Source organism: Hyaena hyaena, unplaced genomic scaffold (assembly GCF_003009895.1).
Source record: "Hyaena hyaena isolate Hyena2069 unplaced genomic scaffold, ASM300989v1 scaffold_188, whole genome shotgun sequence".
NCBI classification, from domain to species: domain Eukaryota; kingdom Metazoa; phylum Chordata; class Mammalia; order Carnivora; family Hyaenidae; genus Hyaena; species Hyaena hyaena.
In genome coordinates this window covers 2500571-2525674 of record NW_024080819.1, presented here as the reverse complement: position 1 = coordinate 2525674, position 25104 = coordinate 2500571, and the positions used below count along the sequence as shown (strand labels likewise).

Here is a 25104-nt window from a genome sequence, read left to right as displayed (position 1 = left end):
CTTCCTCCTTCACCTGAAAAGTAGAAAACCTGGGGTAGGAGGTGGACTAGGATGCAGAAGTCAGACCTCTTGATTTTAAGGTGGAGGTTCAAACAAGGGATTAAGCCTGAGGAGGAAGCGAAGCAAGTCCCAGAGGGCGAAACAAGGCCCAGAGGTGGTACAAGGAAGTAAAGGGTACCTCCCACCTGAGTATTATTTAGCAAGTAGATGGTGTTGTTACAATAAGTGTTGTTACAATAAGTCAAATACCTGGACTGATTGATCTGGTAATTTCCTGCATAGAAACAGGTTCCCATACCTTCTAGATCTCCTAAGGTGAGACTTGGGTTCCGTCTCCGGGTACAATGACCCTCTATCTGGCCATTGCTCAAGTTTCTGACTTGGTCTTCCCTCTTTCCCAAAGGGACCAGAGCATCTACTCCTGTGTAGTAGGGGGGCCTAGGATCCAAACATAGCCTACAATCCCGAGTGATGTTAGGATTGGTGGCATTAAAAAACCTAAAGGTATAAGGCTTTAAAGGTATTGGTTTTCCTTATTTTAGATTCACTTTTAGTGGGGAAAGGGTTATCATAAGGGCGGTGGTGGTGGGTGGATGGGCTATAGGTTTACCTGATGGTCAGGCAAGAGACCTGGGGGTAAGTTCTCCAGGGTCAAAGAAAGGGTTAGTTACAGGATTGGCCCCTATGGGTGCTTTAACCTTAAATCTCTGAATGGTGAATTCAATGCCGGGTTCAAGACCAGGAGTGTATAATCTTAATCCCCATGTTTTCCCTTTATCCCATTGGGGATCTAAATCTTTTTTTTTTTTTTTTAACAAATAGTTTATTGTAAAATTAGTTTCCACATAACACCCAGTGCTCATCCCCACAAGTGTCCTCCTCCATGCCCATCCCCCCCCCCCCCCACATCCATCAGTCCTCAGTTTTTGTCAGCATTCAAGAGTCTCTCATGGTTTGCCTCTCTCCCTTTCCCCCACCATTTCCCCCCTCCTTCTCCCCCTTGGACCTCTGTTAAGTTCCTCCTAATCCTCCTATATGTGCAAACATACGATATTTGTTCTTCTCTGCCTGACTTATTTCACTCAGCATAACACCCTCAAGGTCCATCCATGTTGCTACACATGGCCAGATTTCATTGTTTCTCATTGCCATGTAGTATTCCATGGTATGGATCTAAACCATTTTTAATGATAGTGACTAGGTGCTGGCCCTTGGTAGTAGACACTGCTCTCATAGACAGTATAAACTGGTCCTTTTCAGTAGCCCAGTCAGCTGTGGTCTCATAACCCCATGAGGCACAGCGAAACTGGCCTTGTCCTTGGCAGTCGGGGGTTTCTGTCAGAGGGGCAAGCATAAAACTGTACTCCTTTGATACTTAGGCAGTCTGGGGTTCTCTAGTAAGGCAAAATCCGGTAGTACCTTGATACCATGGTTGTTGTTTCCTTTCAGTGGGGAACAAAAGACATAGATTAAATGTCAAAACAGGGAAAGCGTTAGTAGATTTTGCTAAAACCTATCCTGTAGTGGTTTTGCTAACTATCCAACTGTATTGGACAGGGGTGTGGTCAGAAAATGGTCCTCCAACTAAGAAAATTATTAAGAACAAACTTGTCCAGGGGCACCTGGGTGGTTCAGTTGGTTGAGTGTCGGACTTCGGCTCAGGCTGTGATCTCATGGTTTGTGGGTTCGAGCCCTGTGTCAGGCTTTGTGCTGACAGCCAGCTCACAGCCTGGAGCCTGCTTCAGATTCTGTGTCTCCCTCTCTCTCTGACCGTCCCCTGCTCACGCTGTCTCTCTCTCTCTCTCAGAAATAAAAATATTTAAAAAAATTTGTTTAAGAACAAAATTGCCCAGCAGGTTCTTTTACCAGCCGGACCTTCAAAGGATTTCTGTCCGTTTGACAGTCCATTGTAGAAGAATGTGGTTGGGGTGTGCCACTTTAATTTGAGAGTGGTGGATCCAGGGGCTCTGGCCAGCAACCTTCACAGCGGATAGGATGGACAGGATGATCGGATAGGGCCCTACTCAGCGTGCCTCTAAATTTGGGGGGGTGTGACGTTGTACCCAGATCCAATCTCCAGGTCTGAGTCCTTGGTCTGATGGTTTGACTCTAGAAGGGTGTTTCCTTCTGGTTTTCTTTTACTAGGCTTTGGATGGCTGGGAGTGTACTCTGTAGAGCCTACAAAGACTTAAAGAGATGTTAGTTTGAGGTTTCCACCCATTGTTCATCTCCCAATTTTGGAAGCAAGGGCTTGGGTCCAGATAACCGGGTCCTGAGTCACTACAGCTGCACATGCATATCTGATTCCATTTTTGACAAAACTGCTGCCATCAGTGAACAGCTCAAAATTCACCTTTGGTAGAGGTTGATCTCTTAAGTCCCCCTTTAGTCCTGTAAGAGTACTAACAGTTTCTAAGCAATCGTGGAGTAGGGCCTCTGAGTCATCAGGTAGCAAGGTGGCTGGATTTAAAACCGCTGTCTTCAGGAAAGTGATGCGGGGGGGGGGGGGGGGGGTAGGGAAAGAGTAGCAATACCTCATACTGGATGATTTGTGCATTAGAGATCCATTGGTCTGGTGGGGAGCGCAGCAGGGATGCTATCGTGTGAGGTCCTATGATCTGAAGGTCTTGCCCAAGCGTTAGTTTGGAAGTTTCTTTAACCAACATGGCAGTAGCAGCAACAGCTCTTGGGCAACTGGGCCACCCGGTGGCAACAGAGTCCAGCTGTTTGGACAAGTAGGCTACAGGTCATTTCCAGGGGCCCAAAGTTTGAGTAAGGACCCCTTTCACAATTCCCTGGAACTCATGTACAAATAACTGGAAAGGCTTGGTAATATCAGGTAAAGCCAGGGCTGGGGCTTGGATAAGGGTGCGCTTGATTTGCTAAAAAACCCTATCTTCCTGTTCTCCCCAGACCATGTCAGTGCCTTCACTCCCAGTAGCAGAGTACAGGGGCTTTGCCATTTCAGTGAAACCAGGTATCCAGAAGTGGCACTACCCAGCGGCTCCTAGGAATTCCATGATCTGTCCTTTAGTTATGGGTTTAGGAATGTTTAGGATAGCTTGGATTCTTTCTGGCCCCAGCAATCCCTTGCTTTCCCTGTCCTTTGCTGTTGCCTGGGGGTTGTCCCCAGGCTGCCATGAGGACTTTCCCTGTTTCCTTCCCTTGCACTAAGGCAGGGCTGTCGCGACTCTGAAAAACACTCTTGGCTATTTCTACTAGCTTTGAAATTACCTTTCCTTCAAATCCTTCTAGTTTTTGAAGCTTCTTATGGATGTCTGGGGCCGACTGATCAAAGCCATATTAATGGTTTTTTTGGTTCTCCATTGCCTCGGGGTCAATAGGAGAATATAGGCGGTAAGCTTGGTAAAGCCTTTCTAGGAAGGCTGCAGGCAACTCATTCCGCCCTTGGACTGTGTCATGACTTTTTGTCAGATTGGTGGGCTTTTGTGCTGCTGCGCAAAGCCCCTGCAGCAGAATCTGGCGATACTGGAGTGGACGCTCCCTACCATTATCCGTGTTGGGGTCCCATTGGGGCGGCGTGGAAGGGAAAACCTCAATTCTGTGAAGGTCTGTGGTAGGCATCCCGTTTGGGCCAAGGACTGCTCTCGTTGCTTCTCAGAGCACTCGAGCCCTTTCCTCAGAAGTCAGTAAGACCTGCAAAAGTTGGTGACAGTCTTCCCAAGTAGGTAAGTGAGTGGTGAAAATAGAGCTCAATAAGTCAGTCAGGCCCTGGGGGTTCTCAGAGAAAGACAGGTTCTGAGTTTTCCAGTTGTAGAGGTCCGTCGTAGAGAAAGGAGTGTAGATAAGTGTTGGGCGTGTTGGCTGCCCGTCTGGACCGGGTCTGGACCAGGAGCCGGAGCCGTTTGCCTAAGGGGAAGATTGGGAACCAGGGTATCATAGGACTGGTGTTCTCCTCCACATGGGGCTTCTGATCTAGTATGTGGGGTCTAGTTAAAGGGTTTCCTGTGGCCTTTGGTCCCTGGAGGACTGTTGGAACCTGGGGATAAGGGGGTGGTCCCTGAGGATAAGATAATAAGTCCCCCACCCCTTCTGGTATCTCCTGAAGCACTTGGTAAAGCCTCTTTGAAGGCTGAGTGACGGGAAGTAAGGGTTTGGGGTTTGGAGGAGAACAGGAAGGAGGGTGGGAAAGAGAGGGGCCAGATGACAGCTTTTGGTCCTGTTGTTAGCACTCTCTCAGCCATGAGGGTGGGTCTTCTAGAAGTCGACCCAAGTCACAGCATGTGGCTGCTGGTCAGGGTGAATATCATGACAAATCCTGTGGATGGCATACGCAAGGTTAAGATTATAGGAGCCCTCTGAGGGCCAGTCAACCCCAGAGAATGCCGGCTAGTCCAGCTGGCAGTGTGTTCGCAGCCAGGATGGCTTTAGGTTAAAGCCACAGTTTTTTTTTTTTTTCCTCTTTTCCTAAAAGCAGAAAGTTATTTAACATACATTCAAGAGGGAAACAAGGCTTAGATGAAGATTGACCCATGACGGAAGTTAAACAGCGGGTCACACCAGAGAAAGTTTAATAGGAAACGTTTAACAAGACATACAGAGCACTGAACACAGAACAAATGGTCGGGGTGATCAAGCCCAACCTAGATGGTCCGAAGACCTAGATGGTCCGGAGACCCAGACGGTCTGAAGACCCAGACAGTCCAAAGACCCTGATGGTCCAGAGACCCAGGTGGTCCAAAGACCCAGGTGGTCCAAAGACCCAGACGGTCCGGAGACCTAGACGGTCCGGAGACCCAGCTGGTCCGGAGACCCAGATGGTCTGGAGACCCAGATGGTCCAAAGACCCAGATGGTCCAGAGACCCAGGTGATCTGGAGACCTAGATGGTCCGGAGACCCAGATGGCATTGGGGATGTCTCCACCAGATGCCAGCTAGGGGGCAGTTAAGCTGTGTCCAGCCTTCCCTCCTAGAAACAGATCTGGCCAGTAACAGAAAACAAAAAGTAGGCGCTGCCTCAGGTACCTTAGTTAAGTCAGGTCTGAGAATGGAAGGCCAGGGCCGAGGAACGTCTCTTGAGAGCTCTCCGCTAGCTTTTCCGCTTCAGCCTCCAAATTTCGGGTGGTTGTAGATATCTCGGTGGAACCTCCAAATGAAGCAGGGTGAATGTCGGAAAAACCACCAAACACCCGAATAGAAGCGAGGCAAGATTTTATTCACAGCCGGGCCAAACCTGATCTCCTGATCTTAAGGAGAAAAATGTAGAGAATGGCCCCGAACAAAAGTAGCAGTGAGCTTATATGGACTTCAGCAAGGCAGAATATGCCATTGTTTAGTTAACCAATTACAGTTTACAGCGTTTCATGGTAGTCAATTATATTGTGACACACAGATGTTAGTTTTGTCAGAAACCTATCATTTTAAAGTTCTTTGTCTTGAGAGGGTTTGAAATGACCAATCATAGTTAGACATTTGAGAAACCGTGGGGTAGTGACTACATAACAGACCACCTGAGGCCAAATGGTAACGAGGTGTTCTGTAACCTTTGCATACAGAGTTTGGTTAACCAGAACAGGGAAGCACAAGCTTGCTAAGCGGATTTACAGAAGCAGAAATAGCATGTTAGTATTTAACCATGCTTGAGGTCAACGTACAACATCACAGCTGCCTAGTGCTGACTTTACACTGTAGCATGAAGTATTCCCCTTGGCTCCACCTTCCAGCTCTGGTCATTAACATTATATTGTGGAGACAAAATGGCCTTGAGGGAGAATTGCCAATGGGCTTGGAAGCCAGTAGTGGAGGGAGCATCTCAGGCTCTTTTTTTGAGGAAATACAGTATGAGGTAGAGTGAGATGCTTTTTTATGCTCATCCTAACTGGACTTCCTGCTGCAAGAGGCCACAGACAGCATCAGCTACCAGTTAACATCCTTCAGTTACATTCCAGGTATAATGTTGTAGCCCATTTAAACTTTATTTGTGATATATATTTTAGTGGGAAGCAGGGAGGGAGTGCTGGGCTCATTGGTCAGTGGCTGTCAAGACTGAACCAAACTTTCTCTCTTTTGCTGCTTCCCTGTGCTATTTCTTGGGTTACTGGGGCTATCCCTGCTGTGCTCCACCTAGGCTGTCAAATGCCTCGAAATCCTGCTAGCCTTATCAAAACAATCGTCTTTTGTCTGAATTTCCTAGCATGCTTCTTCCTCAAAAGTATGTCTGGTGCTAACTACAGATGTTTGTTTGGTTACCTTCAGAATCAGGTAATCTCCACCTGGGCCTTTGATTCCATATTTACATTTGTACCCTGAATGCTTCTTTGCTCTCTGAAATTTGAGGACCACTGCCCAAGAACCTTGCTACGTAAGTGATTATCTAAATGATTTCAAGCCCAATTCTTAAAACGGTATTGGGTTCAGCTTAACCCCCCTATCTAGTAATTACATGTGTTTTTTGTTTGTTTGGTATGGTTTTTGGAAAAATTCTGAATCTAAATTTATAATAATGTGAAATTGCTTCAGGGAGGGACAAATACAAAGAAAGTTTTATAGTTTTATTAGTTAAAAATTATCTTTAATGTTTAAAGGTATTTATGGTATATTCGGTGATAATCACATTTTTTGTAAATGACCTTGAGTTCTGGGGAAATTTAGTTATATTTCTTTAAGTGTTTTCGTCTCACTTTGATTCTGATGTACATTGATTTATAAGTTCATCAAAAAAAAACCTGTCTTTGACATAAACTAAAATTAAAATGAAATAAATTAAAAACAGTTTCCCACATGTTAGATTAAAGAGCACACAAAAAAAGTGGAGAATGGTAGTGAAAAAAAATGTTTTTATCTAAAAAGGATCATTTGAACAATGATTATACACAGTATTAGAATTCATGGGGCCTGTTTTTCTGGAAAGATATTTAATAGCAGCAGAATAAGCTTCTTCACACTGTCTAGTCTTAGGGCTAACCTCTAGTTTAGAAAGACTGCTTTCACTTGATGGGAAGAAAAATTATTCTACCTTCCCAATCTTTAGCCTCTGCTGAAGCAGTTAAACAAAAAGGCTTTGATTATTTGAACTTAAAAAAAAATCAAATAGGTTTCCAGCAGGAGTAAGACTCAAGCAAAATAGATGTATTAGCAACTTACATTTTAGGGCATGAAAGAGCTCTGACTCCCTTCTAACTTTTATTTGTAATAAGAAATGAGAGGTTCATTGTTTAGGATGAGATGAGAATTGGAATTAGTCTTTCTACTGAGAGTCCACCTGTGTTCTGTTGTCACCTCCAGTTTGAATTTATTTTTAAGGTTTTTAGTCTGGAAACTGAGGCAGTTCACATGTCTAAGGTTTTATATTTGCAAAATAAATTCTTGCCATTTTTGTTTATTAAGCTGCAGTTGTGGTTATTTCCATTTTTGGCCATAATTTTAGCCATCTCATAGTAGCAAGTTCTCATATTCTCATTTCTGCCTCGACTAGTCTATGAACTTGATAGAGACCAGAGTATTACAGCTTGAAAAGTACATGTAAAAATGCTGATGGTATTATGTTTTCATTTTTAATAAGTTGAAATATTCTTACTTGAGCAAAGATAATAATTATTCAGTGATATTTCATTATGACATATTATAATGATTCAAATTGAGATGGATATCATTTTAATATAATTCATAATTTTGTAATCAAGGCATAAGTGTTTGTATTATTATATGTAACATCCTTCAGCAAAGCCCAGTCCTTAGATAATTTTAAAAGTATTCAACCAAATATTAATTAGTGCTTTGATGTGCTGTCATCTTGCTACTGGCACAGAGCTGTTAATTAGATAAACTATGGCTATTGAGTGAAATTTTTATGTTTCACCTAACATTTTAAATAGTTCAGTAAACCTCAAGTAACCAGGGGGCTTAGGGAATAGAGTGTTTTTCCTTTAGTTCAATTTTGTTGTGAAGTAAGGGTTTGTTTGGAATTTGTAAAATGTGCCAAAATATATTAGTATTTTTTTAATGAATTAAATTCAATTTTGGTTTGATTTAGTATCTCAATATATGTCAGATCATTCTATAGTTTTAAAAAAACCTACTTTTCTGACTGCTCCATTTTGGTTTCCCTATTCTAGTTCTTTATCCTCTCCCTGATTGATCATATGTGTTCTCTTATTTATGAAATGTTGACTTAGAATCAATATTTCTGGCTCCAATCTCTCTTTCCTTCTGAGTTCCAGATCCATCTGCAAATGCCTACTAGATTCCCTTCACATGGTTATTCCCTAGGCATTTTGAGCAAACGCAGTGTGGTTAAATTAAGCCCAACTGACTCCCCAAGACTGCTCTTGCTCAGTGCACCTCTACCTAAGGCAAAGAACTGGGAATCTTTCTTGAATCTTTTCTCTCACCTATCCCTCACATACCACGATCCCCAGATGTCATGAGTATACTAGCAAAATGTCTTTTGAATCCCTCCCTCTTCTACCCTACTTCCGGTGTTTGGCTCTGTTTAGCATCATTTTGTCTTTCCTGGATTATTGCTGGAGACTATCAACTGGTCTTCATTTAGTCAGGCAGAACCTGTAGTCTCCACTGGAGGCCAGAATGCAGATGTAATCAGTGTCCCCTGGTGTTCAATGCCCTTTTGAGCCCTCAGGAGAGACAGGCTCAGGAGAGACATCAGCAGTAGTTCTCTCAGTACCCCTCTTCTACCTCTGTGTTTCAGTCAAGCCAAAAAGTCTTTGATTACCAGACCTTCCCTTATATTCAGATTTTTGTGCATCCTGTTCCTTTGCCTCCCTCCTTCGCTTAATTGGCTTCTCTTCTTCCTTTAAGCGTCTTCTTAGGTATCACTTTCTCAACCTGTGTTTGCACTGAAGCTCCTTAACCAGGATTTGGTGTGTAACCTGGAAATCTCTCATCCACACCTGAAACATTTGATGACCGCCTCGGTAGAAGTGTGTGTACTTCATTGTCTCTTATGTACTTCCGTTCCTGTACTTGCTGTTTTCTTTTCCCAAACCTGTTCTCCCACTGTTCTCCTGCCCTCTCAGATTTTCCATTATGACTTCAGGAGCACACATCTGCAGTAAACACACTTACCTATAAAGAAAACCCATTATTTTCTTTACTATATTCTGTGGAGTAAGTTAAGTATTCCCAGAAAAGGAAATTTATGGTTAAAAGGCTCAGGAAACCCTAATTTAATAGTTTCCCCACCAGTGTGTATTGTGAATTTCCAGGGTGGGGGTGGCGAGTGGATATAGTGCGGATCAGTTTTCACACTTCCATATCACGTGATGTTAACATCTTCACAGGCCAGTGCTTCCACTAACTGGTTTTAAAGGACACTTGGCTTTGAAACAAAGAACAACAAACAAAAACTGAAATTCTTTGAGTGGAAGCTGCTTCTGCCTCCATCCTGTAAATTTCACAGTAGGGAGGTTGCTGGTAGCCTCCACTTCCCGAGAGCCAGTTTGAGGTCACTGCTTCTCTAGTCTTTTGTCAATATTCCTGCCCCTTTGAGGCTCCTTGGAAACTCTTTTGAGGACCTTCATATCCTATGAAATTTAGCTCCACCGAGATAACGAGCTAGGGTTCTTTTCTTACATACTTTTCCTACGGGCTACTTTTACCACCATCTTGAGGAGGAATCCAAGGCAGTGTTCTGGCTCATCAGGATCACATGTATTAGTTTATTAGTGATTATTCTTGATGGAGCCAGGATATTATATCACTTATCATCTCTATGCACTTCAATTTCCTACCATTTGTCCCGTGTCATTTACAAATCTCTCATTTGATCTTCCATCTCCTTTAAAGAGCTCTCCCTCCCACCAGCTCTCCAGATAATTCTAAGTAACTTCAGTATCCATGTGGAAAACAGCAAACATAAGCCTCATAGTTTTCTTCCTTTTTTTAATGTTTATTTATTTATTTTGAGAGAGAGAGAGAGAGCACACAGCGGAGGGATAAAGAGAGGAGAGAGGGAATCCCAAGCAGGCTCCATGCTGTCAGCATAGAGCCCAACCTCACAGAATCATGAGATCTTTTTTAAAAAATTTTTTTAAATGTTTTTTTATTTATTTCTGAGAGAGAGACAGAGACAGAGACAGAGACAGAGAGAGACAGTGTGAGCAGGAAAGGATCAGAGAGGGAGGGAAATACAGAATCTGAGGGAGATACAGAATCTGAGGCAGGCTCCAGGCTCTGAGCTAACTGTCAGCACAGAGCTGGACGCGAGGCTCTAACCCACGAACCGTGAGATCTTGATCTGAGCCGAAATCAGCCGCTTAACTGACTGAGCCCCCCAGGCACCCCAGTAATTTGCATTTAGCAATGTTTCATATTTGAACAATTTAATGTGTTGAGGGGGGTTAAAAGCAAATAAAATTCATCCAAATGCTTTTCTCAAATTTGGTAACAATACAGTAAAGGTTCAGAGCAATAATACTTTATATACTTGGTAAGCTCTCCTGAAGTTCTAAAGTTTCAAAGTCTTCTTAGGCTTCCTTTTCTTTCCTTTCCCTATGGTTGTTAGCTTTTTTGCATCTAATATTCTTTGATACTACCGTATTTTCCCAGCCCCTTCAGTCTTGTGGTATGTTTCCTACTTAATCTGTAACTCTGAGCTATTCTCACTAGCATATTCTCTTCTTTCTCCTGTACCTACCGATACACTGAATCAACCCAGCAAAACCTCAACTTTGCATGTGTGCCCAATGCAGCTCCCTGCTGGTTCCCATATTTGGTGAAGTGATTATTGCTAAGGGTAATCACAACAACCTTGTAGTCCATACTCTTGCATGGCACACAAACCTCCCTTCAAGAAGTTTTATCTCTTCAGTCTTGTATCTTTGAGGCATTACCTTTGTCTTTCTGTTCCAGTAGAGGGCAGACAAGTTTAACTTGCGTATGACTAGACTATCTCTATCTCCCTACACCTGCCGTGTCATGTTTATGAGATCAGACTTAGAGTTCTCTCCACCCTAACTTGCCTTTGTTCATACCATTTTCCCTGATTGGACCACGTTCTAACCCTTGTGCTTCACCCACTGACAATCTGCTCTACAAAAATTCTTATATACCTTAAAGATTCATCTTCACGCCCACCCCGCACACCCTCCCACACTATCCCCTCTTTATAAAGGACTCCATCATTTGTATGTATGTACTTTAAATAGAAGTCCTGTTTTCCAGTGCTGTCAGAATTGAGAGTTGAGCAATTAATTGAAAAAGTTGATTAAAGCTAGAGTTAAAAAAAATACATGCATACATGAAACATTTTATTTCAACTTAGAACAGAAATACATTCATTTGCTTGTTATCTCATGTATGACTAAGGGATTTTTTTTTTGAGTATGGGAACTTGGTTGGAATTCATTGTTCCTTCGTGAATTCTGAACCTATAATGCATCCTATACATTTCCAATTTTGGTGTTTTTTCTTTTCTTTCTTTCTTTTTAACACAAGCAGGGGAGAGGGGTAGAGAGAGAGAAAGAGGGAGAATTTTAAGCAGGCTCCAAGCTCAGTGTGGAGCCCAATGTAGGGCTCAATGCCACAACTCTGGGATCATGACCTGAGATGAAATCAAGAGTTGGATACTCAACCGACTGAGCCACCCAGGAACCCCTCCTATTTAGGTTTAAAAGAAAGAATTCAAGCCATTTGTGTAGCAATCTGAGCACAGAATCCTACATTTGTATGGTTTTACCCCCACCAATCTTTTCAGTTATATGGTCCATACCTACTTCAATAATAGTTTGTTTTTCTTATGGGGACTTACTGTTATAAAGTCTTTCTGAGGCATTAAATCATAGAAATAACAGTTGTTTTTCTTTTTTACTTGTATTTTATTGGTTTGGTTTGTGGAGTATTTAAAGTAGTATTTATAATATACATATGTGGTTTGTGAACATAAACTCAGCTGATGGGGAGGGAGGTGCTTCATAATCAGAATGTTGTAGACACTAGTCAGTGTTTTACTGAGGGAATGGATATTATGTTGATTAACCTGGCAAGGTGATTGAATGGAAGTTGGAGTTTCTACTGTAACAATTTTTATTGCTTATCTCCCTTTATTACACTGTGAGTTCAGACACCATGCACAGTACCTACTGTATATGTTAAGTATGTATTTTTTGTGTGAACGAACAAATGCTTGTATAGGTCATACTAAATTCAAATAATCAGAAAGAATATTGGGCTGAGAATCAGCTAGTATAGACAGATCATTGGCCCTGGAGCCATACTGGGGTTTGAATCCTTTCTCATTTGTCTTTCTTGAGCAGATTACTTTCTCTGTTTCGTTTGGGGAATGAGGATAACAATAGTCTTTGGGTTGTGTGAAGGTTAAATGGGAATGTAAAATATGTAACATTGTGCTTGACAGAGTAAGCAGTCCACAAGTGCTGATTTTCCTGACGGTGCTTATCACCAGTGAGGAGACTATGGGACTTCGCTTGGTCGAATTTTTCATATTAAGGGACTTGAATAACATAATATATCAATTTCTTTCTAGCTTTAAAATTCTCTTTTTATAAATATTTTATGTTTTGGGCAGATTTATGTAACAAATATGTGGCTATTCCTTGATTTGTCACATTTATAGATTTGATAAAGTAGGTAATTACTTAGGTGATCCTAACTTTACACCTTGAAAAACAAATACTTTCAGGCTTTAGAACATCATTTGTTAGGGAGTTGAACTCTAATAAAGTATGAAGAACAGCTCAGCTCTACTAAGACTGCCACGCTATCTACATAAGGACTAAGTAAGGTAGGAAGTAGAGAAGGAAGCTCTGAAGAGATTGTTTGGAAACATTAGCTCAGAAGAAGTGAGATAAAATTAAGCTCTGGACTCTAAATTTATGGACAGATTAACTATTTGAACCATAGATACACATTTGTTATAAATTTAGGTCAAAAACATTTCTTTAATGTTTATTTTAGAGAGAGATAGCACAAGTGGGGGAGAGGCAGAGAGAGGGAGACACAGAATCTGAAGCAGTCTCCAGGCTCTGAGTTGTCAGCACAGAGCCTGATGCAGGACTTGAACTCATGAACTGCGAGATCATGACCTGAGCCGAAGTTGGATGCCTAAATGACTGAGCCACTCAGGCACCCCATAAGTCTAGGTTTTCAGTTTTCATGTTGATCACATTTTCTTCCTGATTAAAAAATGGGGATAGACTGAGAAAGATGGAAATGTAATGCTTTTTTGGAATGGGTCTGAGGATATTTTCCATTCAGCGTCCCAAATTTTGGTTTGTTTGAAGAAATAAGTGATTTAGCAAAATTACTTTTAGCATTCATTCTACAGCTGATGCTTATACTTAGTTTTTATATTGCAGTTATCATTTAGTATGGAAGAAGATGAGTTCTTTGGAGAAAAAACATTCCAGCATTGTTGTGCAGAATTCATTAGACATTCACATCAGATAGGTGATGGCTGGGAATGGAGAACTTCGAAGGTAAGAACAGAAATTTTTTATATTCTATATCAATGAAGGTTTTATTTTTTTGCCCATGTAAACCTCAGTAATTGAAACTAATGTGTGAAAGCTAGTTTGATTTAGTAAAAGACTTAAATTGAAGAATGTTTAAAACAGATGTCCATTTTATTGCTTCAACTATATATACTCATTATAATTAGGCTAATGAAGTATTATCTAGAAAAGTCCTAAGGTGACCTGCTTTAATTTAATAGATAAGAATGCTTAGCATATTAATTATCTGAATGTAAACAAGTGCTTCTGTGGTGCTTCAAACCATTTATTTACACTATTAATTTTCTTAGGAAAGTACTTTTGTCCAGAGAGTGGAAAGATAATCCTGAAACCAAATGATCGTCAAACAATCACGAATTCTGAAACATTGAGGATTGAATTAATTGGGGATTTGTTAATAATGTAAACACATTTCAAAACATTCTTTCTTTTGATTCTATTCAGTAATAATAATGTATTTCCACACATACATTTTAGTTAAGATTCTTTGCCACAAGCTCTTGAAGAATTCATTGAAATGATTTTCAGAGAGTATGCCTCCTCTGCTTGGTGACTTAATTTCATTCCTAAAAAAGTGGTGATTCCTGTTTTTCTGCTTATTGGCTCTGTTTTCTCTATGAATTCTGAGAAATGTGAATCGTTTTGAGCTGATTCCTATGATTCAGAACTAAGCCAGGGAAATGCAGGTCTTGATCCAATCCAAAGTACCACTGGAGAGAGAAGCCATGATGTCCTTTGGGCCATATGCCAACTAAGCTTTCATGGGGATGGGGGTGGGGTGTGTAGGGGAGACTCCAGCCCTACTCTTTAAGTCAGTGATTGGACAGTTCATAAGCACCTAAGGCATCTCCTGCTTCAGGATAACATGACCTTATTATTAGCTCCTACTATTAATCTTTTTCCTGAGTATTTTATAATTTTGTTTGCTATTGTTCTTGAATTTTTATTCATCTTATTTCTTCTATGATTATTGACATATTAAAGAGTTGCTCCTTTTTGTATACCAACTTTTAACCATTCCATCACCTAACTGAGTTCTTTTAGTTCTCAAAGGTTGTCAGTGTCTGTGTCTCCTAAGGTAGCATGAAGTCATCTGCAAATGAGGAGATTTTGTTGCTTTTTTTGGTAATATTTCTCTTATTTTATGAGTTGAGTAGAAAAATAAGTAATAGTGATAACATATCTCCTTGTCTTCATCAACTTTAATAGCAGTGTTTCTGATACGTAATCATTTTTAAAAGCGCTGGTTGTTTATTCATTGAATGTGTGTAGCTTTCTGACCCTTTTAGACCTGTAATAATTTGATGGTTATTTCTTTGAAATTTTCCTTTTTACCAGATTTTTAAAAAAGTTTATTTATTGGGGCGCCTGGGTGGCTCAGTTGGTTAAGCGTCCGACGTCGGTTCGGTCATGATCTCACGGTTTGTGGGTTTGAGCCCCGCATCTGGCTCTGTGCTGACAGCGAGCTCAGAGCCTGGAGCCTGCCTCAGATTCTGTATCTCCCTCTCTCTCTGTCCCTCCCCTACTCACACTGCCTCTCTCTCAGAAATAAATAAAACATTAAAAAATTTTTAAAAATCTTATTTATTTTGAGAGAGAGAGAATGAGCAGGAGAAGGGCAGAGAGAGAGAGAGAGAGAGACAGTGGGAGAGAGAGCATGCCAGCCCTGAGTCCAATGTGGGGCTTGAACTCAGCAACAGTAAGATCATGACCTGAGCCAAAATCAAGAGTTGGATGCTTAACCAGCTGAGCCACCCAGGTGTCCGTCACCAGATTTTTAAAAAAAGAAAATTTCTTTTGTCTTAATCTGAAAGTAGAATAATAGATTTCCAGTTACCATTTAAGTGACCTGAATGGGTTAGGGAGGGAGCTGGGACTGTGTTTATATATGTGTGTGTGTGTATGTGTGTGTGTGTGTGTGTGTGCGCGCGCGCGCGCACGAATGTACATGTTAAGGGGTGCTGGGATAGGTCTCCAGGAGGTAGATTCATAAAATAATCCTTAAATATCTGTTAGAAATTTCTTCCTTGAATTTGTTGAAACTAGAGCACCAAGAACTAGTGTCCAGGATTTGTTTTTATTCCTGTCTGACTCCTGCCTCAGGTATAGGTATGGCTGTGTTTGGCTCCTTGTTTGTTGCTACTGCCTGCTGAGTAAGAAAAGTTCCCTAACCTTTGGAATGAGAATTGCACTTCTAATTAAAGGCACTTTTCTTTAATGTGGGGGTGAGCCCAGAGATAGTACCAAAACAAAACAAAACACTGTTTAGAGAAAATCTTTATAGCCTTAGGGCAAGAACTGCAAACTCAAAATCCTTGGAGTCTGGGCATGGTAACATAAATGAGTCAAGCTGCTAGGTACAAGACAATATGGGCACTGAATTCCGTGGCCTGTGGCTGACCACAGTGCTTGTCTTATTGCCAGGTTGGGAATATGGACCCAGGGGTTACCAGATCTTCCAAAAAAAAAAAAAGATTTGGGAGGAGAAATCTCTAAATTTTCAAATATTGGTAACTAATTAAAAAAGATTTTTTAAGGACCAAACCCAACATGCCAGTGATGTATAATATGTGGGATATGTGTGACCAGTTGATGACTTCTGGGATTGGGTGCATGTGTGTGGTAGAGCTGGGGTTTCTTACCTACCTCTGCCTCAGTGCATGGTGTTGATCTGAATTAGTAAAGGGGGCTCTGTGCAAAGCAGATACCTTTCTTCTGAATTTTGGGATGTTAGTATTTTTGCCACTTAATTTCTGCAGTTTTGTATTACTTTTATGAAGTAAATGATGAATCAGTTAGTCACTTGGTTATTTCCTTCAAACCTCCCATATGTATATATCTCAGTTTTTTGTGGGACTGTTGTGGAGAATACTTATACTGTTGCTTTACTTTATAGGTGCCAGAAATTTATTTTCATTTTAGTAAAAAAATAGTTGTCTTTAAGTATAGTTGGGAAACAACAAACTGAACATATTTCAAGTGCACAGTTTGATGTTTTGATGTATGTATAGACCCTATGAGCCCTCACAACATTCAAGAGAGTGAGCACATACATAACCTTGTATATCCTTGTATACCTCTGTATGCCTCCCATCTACCCCTAAAAGTCCTAAAAGTCATTTTTTCCCCTGAAAGTTATTTTTAGGAACAATCTTGATGTGCCACCTGAGTGGCTCAGTTGGTTAAGCGTCCAACTTCGGCTCAGGTCACAATCTCACAGTTCGTGAGTTCTGTGCTGACAGCTCAGAGCCTGGACCCTGTTTCAGATTCTGTGTCTCCCTCTCTCTGCCCCCACCCCCTGCTTGTGCTCTCTCTCTCTCTCAAAGAATAAATAAATATTAAAAAAAAATTAAAAAAAGAATCTTGTTTATCTCTATATATAGAGCCTCCTTTACGAAGTACACATCTTGTCACTCATACCTTCAGGCTTATTTATAAATAGCTTTGGCATCATCCATTTTATTATTATATTTTTTTAATGTTTTATTTATTTCTAGGAGAGAGAGAGACAGCGTGAGCAGGGGAGGGTCAGAGAGAGAGGGAGTCACAGACTGAAACAGGCTCCAGGCTCTGAGCTGGCAGTCAGCACAGAGCCCGACACGGGGCTCGAACCCACGAACCACGAGATCACGACCTAAGCGAAAGTTGGACGCTTAACTGACTAAGCCACCCAGGCGCCCCCATCCATTTTATTTCTTAAATTTAAGACAATCATGACAATATTTAGACTTTGTTAAATTCAACTTTATAGATAAGGCAAAACATCATTTTTCCTGCAAAGCTAATGAGAAGAGCAGTGTGAATTAATGAAACATATAAGTAATTAAAAAAATTTTTAAATAAAACAGTTTCTTAAAGTCATAAAAACAGTCTCAATTTTTATATCTTAAAAGTATGCAGAATACGGAGAATAGTTCTAAGTCATTATTTTTCAGTGGGACTGCATGCTCTTGGCGTCTGGACAGGACTTTCTTGTTTCCCTACCCCCAACATTTACACACCTCTCAGGGAGCTGGTACACTCTTGTTGAGAGCCATTGTTTGACAGAATGGTTTGTCATATATTAAAGACACAAATTAAGAGCATAAACTTCAGAGTTCAACATGGCTATAAGGGGCGCCTGGGTGGCTCAGTTGGTTAAGTGTCTGACTTTGGCTCAGGTCATGATCTCACGGTTTGTGAGTTCGAGCCCTGTGTCGGGCTCTGTGCTGACAGCTAGCTCAGAGCCTGGAGCCTGCCTCAGATTCTGTATCTCCCTCTCTCTCTGACCCTCCCCTGCTCATGCTGTCTCTCTCAGAAATAAATAAAACATTAAAAAAAATCATTTTTTTACCCTTTAACTAGCTGGATTTTGGACAAGTTAGTTAAGGTCTCCAAAACTTCTTTTCTCTCTTTTTTTTTTAAGTTGTTTAAAAATGTTTATTCAGTTTTGAGAGAAAGAGTGTGAGTGGGGGAGGGGCAGAGAGAGAGGAAGACAGGAATCTGAAGCAGGTTCCAGGCTCTGAGCTGTCAGCACAGAGCCTGACGTGGGGCTTGAACCCACAAATTGTGAGGTCATGACCTGAGCTAAAGTCAGATGCTTAACCAACTGAGCCACCTAGGCACCCCTCATTTTCTTTATCAGTAAAATTAATTGATTAATTTAAAATAATACCCACCATACAACATTGTAGTTGTGTAGATCAAATGAGATTTACAATCAGAGTTTAGCACAGTTTCTGTCACATGGAAAATCAAATTATGGTTACCATTTTAGCTGGTTGTTTGGAATTTTCAGTGTCTTTTATTACAGAAATAATGCTATAAATGAAATTACAGTTAACTTTTCACAAAATTCTGTTAAGGTTTATTTAGCACCAAATGTACTGGTCTTGGTATATTATTCTGAGTCTATTAGGATAAAGAAGAGCAAAAGATGGCAAATAACAATGAATGCAACATCCTGAAAGACAATCTTAGAAACCCGTGAGCTCATAATAGAGAGATAGAGAAAAATAGAGAGACAGAGATAGAAAATGATAGAGAAAAATGAATGAACACAGGAGAGAGAAGAGTCTCCATTTAACATTATTGGTAGAATCTAGTACATCAAGATTTCTGTTTAAAAATTGTTAGTTAAGAGGAAAGAAAGAAACACATATCTTACCTTTTCTATATTTCTATAATATTTCTATATATTTCTATATTTCATGGTAACTATGTAGACTAATTTGATAAAGGAACTTTTTTAATCAAAATTCCATCTAATCAAAATGATGGTAGAATTAGAAATGATGGTAGAATTAGAAAATTACTACTTTTCAATGTCTAATGAAATGAATTAAGTGATAGTAATCAGTGGATGAAATTATTAGGTAAAAGGCTGATGGAGAATTTACAAAGGATTGAGCTATGATCACCTGAACCTAGTGATTAATCATGGCATTAAAATAGTGCATCCAGATATGATATATTTGCTGAAGTTTTATAATATGAATCACAGAGCACTGCCCATGAAATATTCTTGCCCAAAATGTTGAGCCTGAATAAAATCAATTAAGGAAGTCAAGTGATAGAGGACCAAGTTAATTGACACCACAAGAAACAAATAGAGAAATACAGAAATATAAAGGACAACTGACCCAATTTCTTTAAAAATTTAATGGTTGGATGAATAAGTGAGGAGAGGATTGCTTCTGTAACTCTCAGGTATTGAGGAACAAGTTTGTTTTTGTTATTAAAATATCCTTTCTGGGTAGTGACCAGTAAGTGTTCCCAGTGTGCAAGACTAGTGTGCGGCTTGGGTCATAGGTGAGTCACTCTAGGAAAATGATGACCACCAGCCTGGGTGACAGGTCCCGTGATGATGCACTTGGATGTTTTGACAGTGCCCACTTGCTATGAAAGTTTCTAAGTCCTTGCTTTTCTTTTCTGAATTTATCTTTTGGACCTATGACAAAGAGCGTGGGGATTGAGAATAGTTTTTGGGACTAACAACAATTAGTACGTGAACAGGCACCAGTTCAGACCACACTTTGAGCAGAACTACTCCAGATTAAAAAAAATTCAAGACATATAACCTAGTGTAATTTTTGGTCTTGACTCAAACAAATCAACTGTAAAAGGACCTTTTTCAAGATAGTTAGGGATATTTGATTATGGAATAAAGTATAAAATGATACCGATTTAGCTTAGCAAAATAAAAAACAAATCAGGGATAGATGAAACAAATGTGGCAAAATCATAATATTGATATGTATGGGTAATGTATTCATAGGTTTGATTTTGGTACTATTTTCTCTACTTTTATATATGTCCCATATATGCTTCCTTTTCTTCTGTCTTGTCATCATTTATTCTGTACCCTAAACTTTATTAATAATTACAAATATTCTTGGTCTTATTTGAGGTTTAGATCCCCGTTAGGGATTTGTGCAGAGTTTAAGATTTCAAAGCAACTTAACTTCTAAATGTTTTGTTTTAGTGTTTTTACCTAATAGATATGAATATATTAGTTTAGTCCATCAGTTCTATGATTTGACCTTTCACAGGTTATTGATAAAATAATTTCCTGTGAGTTTCCAACTTTCTTCTCTCACTTTTGTATAGCAAAAAATAGGAAGAGAGATATTCAGATACTGTAAACAAAATACTAGTTTACTCATCGTGAGATTGGATTTTATACAGTTAATACTAGATTATTTTGTGTGTTATTGTTGAAGAATTAAAGGGCCTCCCCCCCATTAATTCCCATCTCTCATTAAACCTGCTTGATTATATTTTGAAATTTACATAGCAACACACTAGAAATATTTTGATTACTTTCTTTATAGCTTTGGAACAGCTGATTGAAAGGGCTTATTTCCTCATTTAGATAGAGTAAAATTTTATAATTTCATTTTATTCTTAGAATTTTAAACTGATTTGTAAAATAAAGTTTATTTATTTTAAGAGAGAGAAGGAGAGAGATTATGGCAGGGACAGAGAGAGGGAGAAAGAGAATCCTAAGTAGTCTCTCTCTTGTCAGCAACCAAGGGATCATGATCTGAGCTGAAATGAAGAGTCGGACATTTAACCAACTGAACAACCTAGGCTCCCCTAAACTGATTGTTTAATTCGTTATTTTCAGTAGTCTTTCTGGTTAATTCACACTGCTTTTCTTAAAAACCTTTCACCATTATGCTAATTATATAAAATTCATATCTCAAAAAATAAACTATAAAATGTTTCTATATTTTACTTTGTTCCAGATAGTAATACTCTCTTGGTAGAAAACCTACCTTGCTCTTTCCATCAGTCATGCAGCTCTCCTGAATTTTGTACTTTGCTCATTTGCACAGCTGTTTTTATTTTTAATGCCTTATCATAAAAAATTTCAAGGGTGCAAAAGTAAAGAGAATAGTATGATGAATTCACATGTACCTATCAGCTAGCTTCTATAATTAACAATTCACAGCCAGGTACATACTCTTTTAAAGCACCTCTAGCATATATAAAATGACGTAACATACCTCATTTTAACTAACTTGGCTTTCTTTTTTCCCCATCTGTCTTCAAATTATCAGTACTTCAAGTATAGTCTAAATTTATTTATCATTAAATATTAAAATTAATGAATGAACTCAGGCAAAGATTCTAGAGACATAAAATATTATTTCTACAACTTTTTAAAAGTTTACTTTCTTTATTTTGAGTGAGAGGGAGACAGGTAGTAAGCAAGCAGAGGAGAGGCAGAGAGAGAATGAGAAAGGGAACCCTATGCAGGCTCCACGTTGTTAGCACAGAAGAGCCTGGTGCAAGGGGGCTTGAGGCTCTGATCCTGACTTGAGAGAAATCAAGAGTCAGACACTTAACCAACTCAGCCACCCAGGCACCCCTATTTCTCTAATTTTTAAATTTATTTTTAAATTTATGGTGAAGTACACATAGCATAGTATGTACCATCTTAACCATTTTTAAGTCTGCAGTTCCCGTAGAGTTAAGAACATTCATATTGTTTTGCAACCAAGTTCCAGTACTCTGTTCACCTTGCAAAATCAAAGGTGAACTAATTAAATACTAATTTCCTATTGTCCCCTCCCCTCAGCCTCTGGCAGACTTTCTCTGCTACTTTCTATCTCTGTGAATTTGTCTACTCTAGGTATCTCACATAAGTGGAATCATACAGTATTTGTCTTTTAGTGACTGACTTCTGGCACTTTGCATATGACATCTTCGAAGTTTATCCATTATTTCTATAAATTTTGATTTAGGATTTTAGTAAGTGCAGAGATTAACAGACAATTGGGAGTGAATTTCTGTTGTTGATGACATCTTGAGTTGCAGAGCCTCATTCTGTTAAGAGATTTCACTTCTTTTATTTCTGAGGTACATCATTATTAAAGAGGATTAGGAGGGCTTCGGTTGCTCAATAAGTTAAGCATCTGACTTTAGCTCAGGTCATGATCTGATGGTTCATAAATTCAGGCCCTGATTCAGGCTCTGTGCTGACATCACGGAGCCTGCTTGGGATTCTCTGTCTCTCCCTTTCTCTGCCCCTACCCAGCTTGTGCTCTCTCTCTCAAAATAAATAAATGAACTTTTAAAAAAAAGAATATTAAAAATGCTTTCCATGTATATTTGACAAGACTGGTTCTTCACTGTGTCTCAAATTTGCTGATAGTATATAAGCTTAACTAGATGTTTCTATCAGAAACATAATCTAATTATAGAGTAAATGGAATTAGTATCTTAAATACTGTTAACTTTGCTTACCCATTCATTTTTGTGATATCTATACATTGAATTGTTGGAAGTAATTATTTTTATTTCATAGGTAAAATATTAAATATCTACTTTTTTGGTCTCTGTGTAAGGAATATGCTTAGGTTCTTTGCTGAAGTTAAATGATAGTTTTAATGTTTACTAAAAGAAATAGACATTTTCACAGGTTTCTTAGATATGTTGCTTTATGTCAGTAAAAAATAAATACATTTGTTGGTTTGAATTCTTAAATTTTGCTTACCTTTTCTTCTTTTTCTTCTAGCTTATTTAAAAATATATATATATCCCTGTATTAATACTTTTAGGGAAGTTATGAGCATAAAACTTCTATTAAATTTTGGTGTAATGCTGTATTTGTTTAAGCCATCCACTGTGAATTAATGAAATATTATTTCTGGGCCTGAATGTCACTAGATGAAAATTAAATATATTGTATTGGTATAGTCTGATTAGACTAAAGTAGATTTTTATTTTTTTAAGTTTATCTTTGGCAATTAGGAGAAAAATGCACTCGGAGCAGCATGCTGTGTTTTTGTAATAAACATTGAATCATAGTCAGTTACACTAGATTTTTCATTCATAATTTATTGTGTGTTATGATATGATTTGTCACTTAAGCATATGCAAATCTTAAGCAATCATTTCAAGAAGAACAGGTTGTATCACTTATGAATTAAATATTTTCGAACATCATTTTTAAAGATTATCAAGAGTGTCACAGAAAGGAAAACTCTACTACTTTACACATGTATAAATTAAAATGTAAATTGTGATGGTAATTATGCACACTTAACAATTAAAATACATTCTCGGTTAGCAGTGATGTATGTGTTCACTTGGGCAGGGTGGCAGGCTGAAAGCCTGTGGAGAATTGTCTCTATAATGGTCAGTTTATGAAGCCCAAAATCTTACCTTCACGTTCAAAAGCTTGTATATATATATATATATATATATATATATATATACACATATATATGTGTCTAATTTATTAATTTTTAATAAATAGAATTATCAAGTGACCTAGAATGCTCCTGTCATCATGATGATTCATTTTTGTTTTGTGGGTGGGCCAATCACAATCGTATAAGCACAGACTGAGTACAAATTCTCATGTGTAGCTGTATAAATGAGATATTTAATGGCATAATCTAAGAGTAGCATATATCTTGCGGTGCAGTAGGGGCAGATTTACCATTGAGGACCAGTTGTAATTTCAGGTTTGTAGGGAAAGAATCTTTCTCTTGAGCAGTGTAATGGACACTGCCAATGTTTCCTTCACTGATCTCTTTGTTTTTTCTTTTTTAAGTTTTAATGACTGACCAGTCTGTTTTGGTTGCCATCCGTATTAGGGTCAAATCTTGCTGGCTGAAGAGCCATTCTCTCTTTTTAAATAATTTACTCTGTGCTCTGATCTATTATGAGTTAATTTCATGCTTGCACTTGAAAAATGCTTATTTCCAAAGCCTTGGAAAAGGCCTTCAACTACAGACAATATTATTATGATCATGGATATTTGTAAAAATATAGAGCAGGAAATAATCAAAAATCATACTACCCTAGTACCTAGTACAGTTGTGATTGTTTTGGTGAGTTTCCCTCATATGTGTATTTCCCCATTGGGATTTTAATGAATGTTCTTTTAAATTTATAAATTTGTATATTTATAAGACAATGCTTATCTATAACATTGCCTTATAACATTGCCTTACCTTTTAGGAAAACAGTAAGTTTTCACTTCAAAGAGTGATATTACTAGGTATCTTTTGGAATTGGTTACCTAAAAGAACTGTTTTCTACTTCTAGTACTTTTATTTTTTTACATGTTTATTTATTTTTGAGAGAGCGAGAGAGCGAGCATGGGAGGGGCAGAGAGAGAGGGGGACAGAGGAGATGAAGTGGGCTCTGCTGACAGCAGTGATCCTAATGCAGGGCTTAAACTCAACGACTGTGAGATCATGACCTCAACTGAATTTGGACCAACTGAGCCATCCAGATGCCCCCTACTTCTAGTACTTTTAAAAATAATATTTGGTGGGGCGCCTGGGTGGCTTAGTCGGTTAAGCGTCCGACTTTCGCTTAGGTCATGATCTCGTGGTTCGTGGGTTCGAGCCCCGCGTCGGGCTCTGTGCTGACTGCCAGCTCAGAGCCTGGAGCCTGTTTCAGTCTGTGACTCCCTCTCTCTCTGACCCTCCCCTGCTCACGCTGTCTCTCTCTCTCCTAGAAATAAATAAAACATTTAAAAAAAATAATAATAATATTTGGTGCTTTCAGGTCATCTGACGTTGTGAAAATATGGTTTATTTTCCTATATTAATGGCTTCATTTTGGTCAGATTATTAGTTACAATTTCCAGAACAAATTGTGTGCTATAGCAGCAATCAAGTGTATTCTTGTTTTACAGCATTCTTTGTATGCTTTTGACACTCTTGTAAGTATATAGGGCAGTCTTATTTTCTTCATTTTGTATCAGACTTGAAAAAATGAATAGACTTCAGCACCAGGAAAGCAATTGATCTGCCCAAGTTTGAGCTAGAACTGGAGCAAGAACCCAAGTTTTTAGACCAGTACAGTTCCGTACTTCCATATAGTAGCTATCTTTTTCTGAGCAATAGATTTTACACAAAGTTTAATTACATAAGCAGCCTCACGTATCAGAGCTCTGTGAACCTTGAGCTCCATGTAATCAAAACTGAGCTCACCATCTTTCAGCCTCTCATCATTCGAATGCTTTCTTTCAGTAGATGGTTCCACCACCCTTCCTTTGTCTCCTCAATACCTAGACGTAATGGATTATTATATTAGTTTAGTCTTCCTTTAAAAATTGTTCATACTGACCTACCTGTGCATCCTTTGGTCTCCTTTCCTTTGCCATTGTCTTGGTTCAAGTTGTTATTTTTGCTCTCTGTGTCTA

The 25104-nt window shown here is 39.1% G+C and overlaps 1 protein-coding gene across 4 annotated transcripts in view; it reads left to right on the top strand.

Moving 5' to 3' along the window:
- ATG10 (autophagy related 10) overlaps positions 1-25104 on the top strand; it is a 246380-nt gene that overhangs the window by 6325 nt on the left and 214951 nt on the right. For all 4 annotated transcript variants that reach the window (XM_039241059.1, XM_039241057.1, XM_039241058.1 and 1 more), the window contains exon 2: positions 13296-13415. In XM_039241059.1, coding sequence (XP_039096990.1) covers positions 13308-13415 — 108 coding nt within the window. In that variant the 5' untranslated portion in view covers positions 13296-13307. The remainder of the gene's footprint in view (positions 1-13295; positions 13416-25104) is intronic.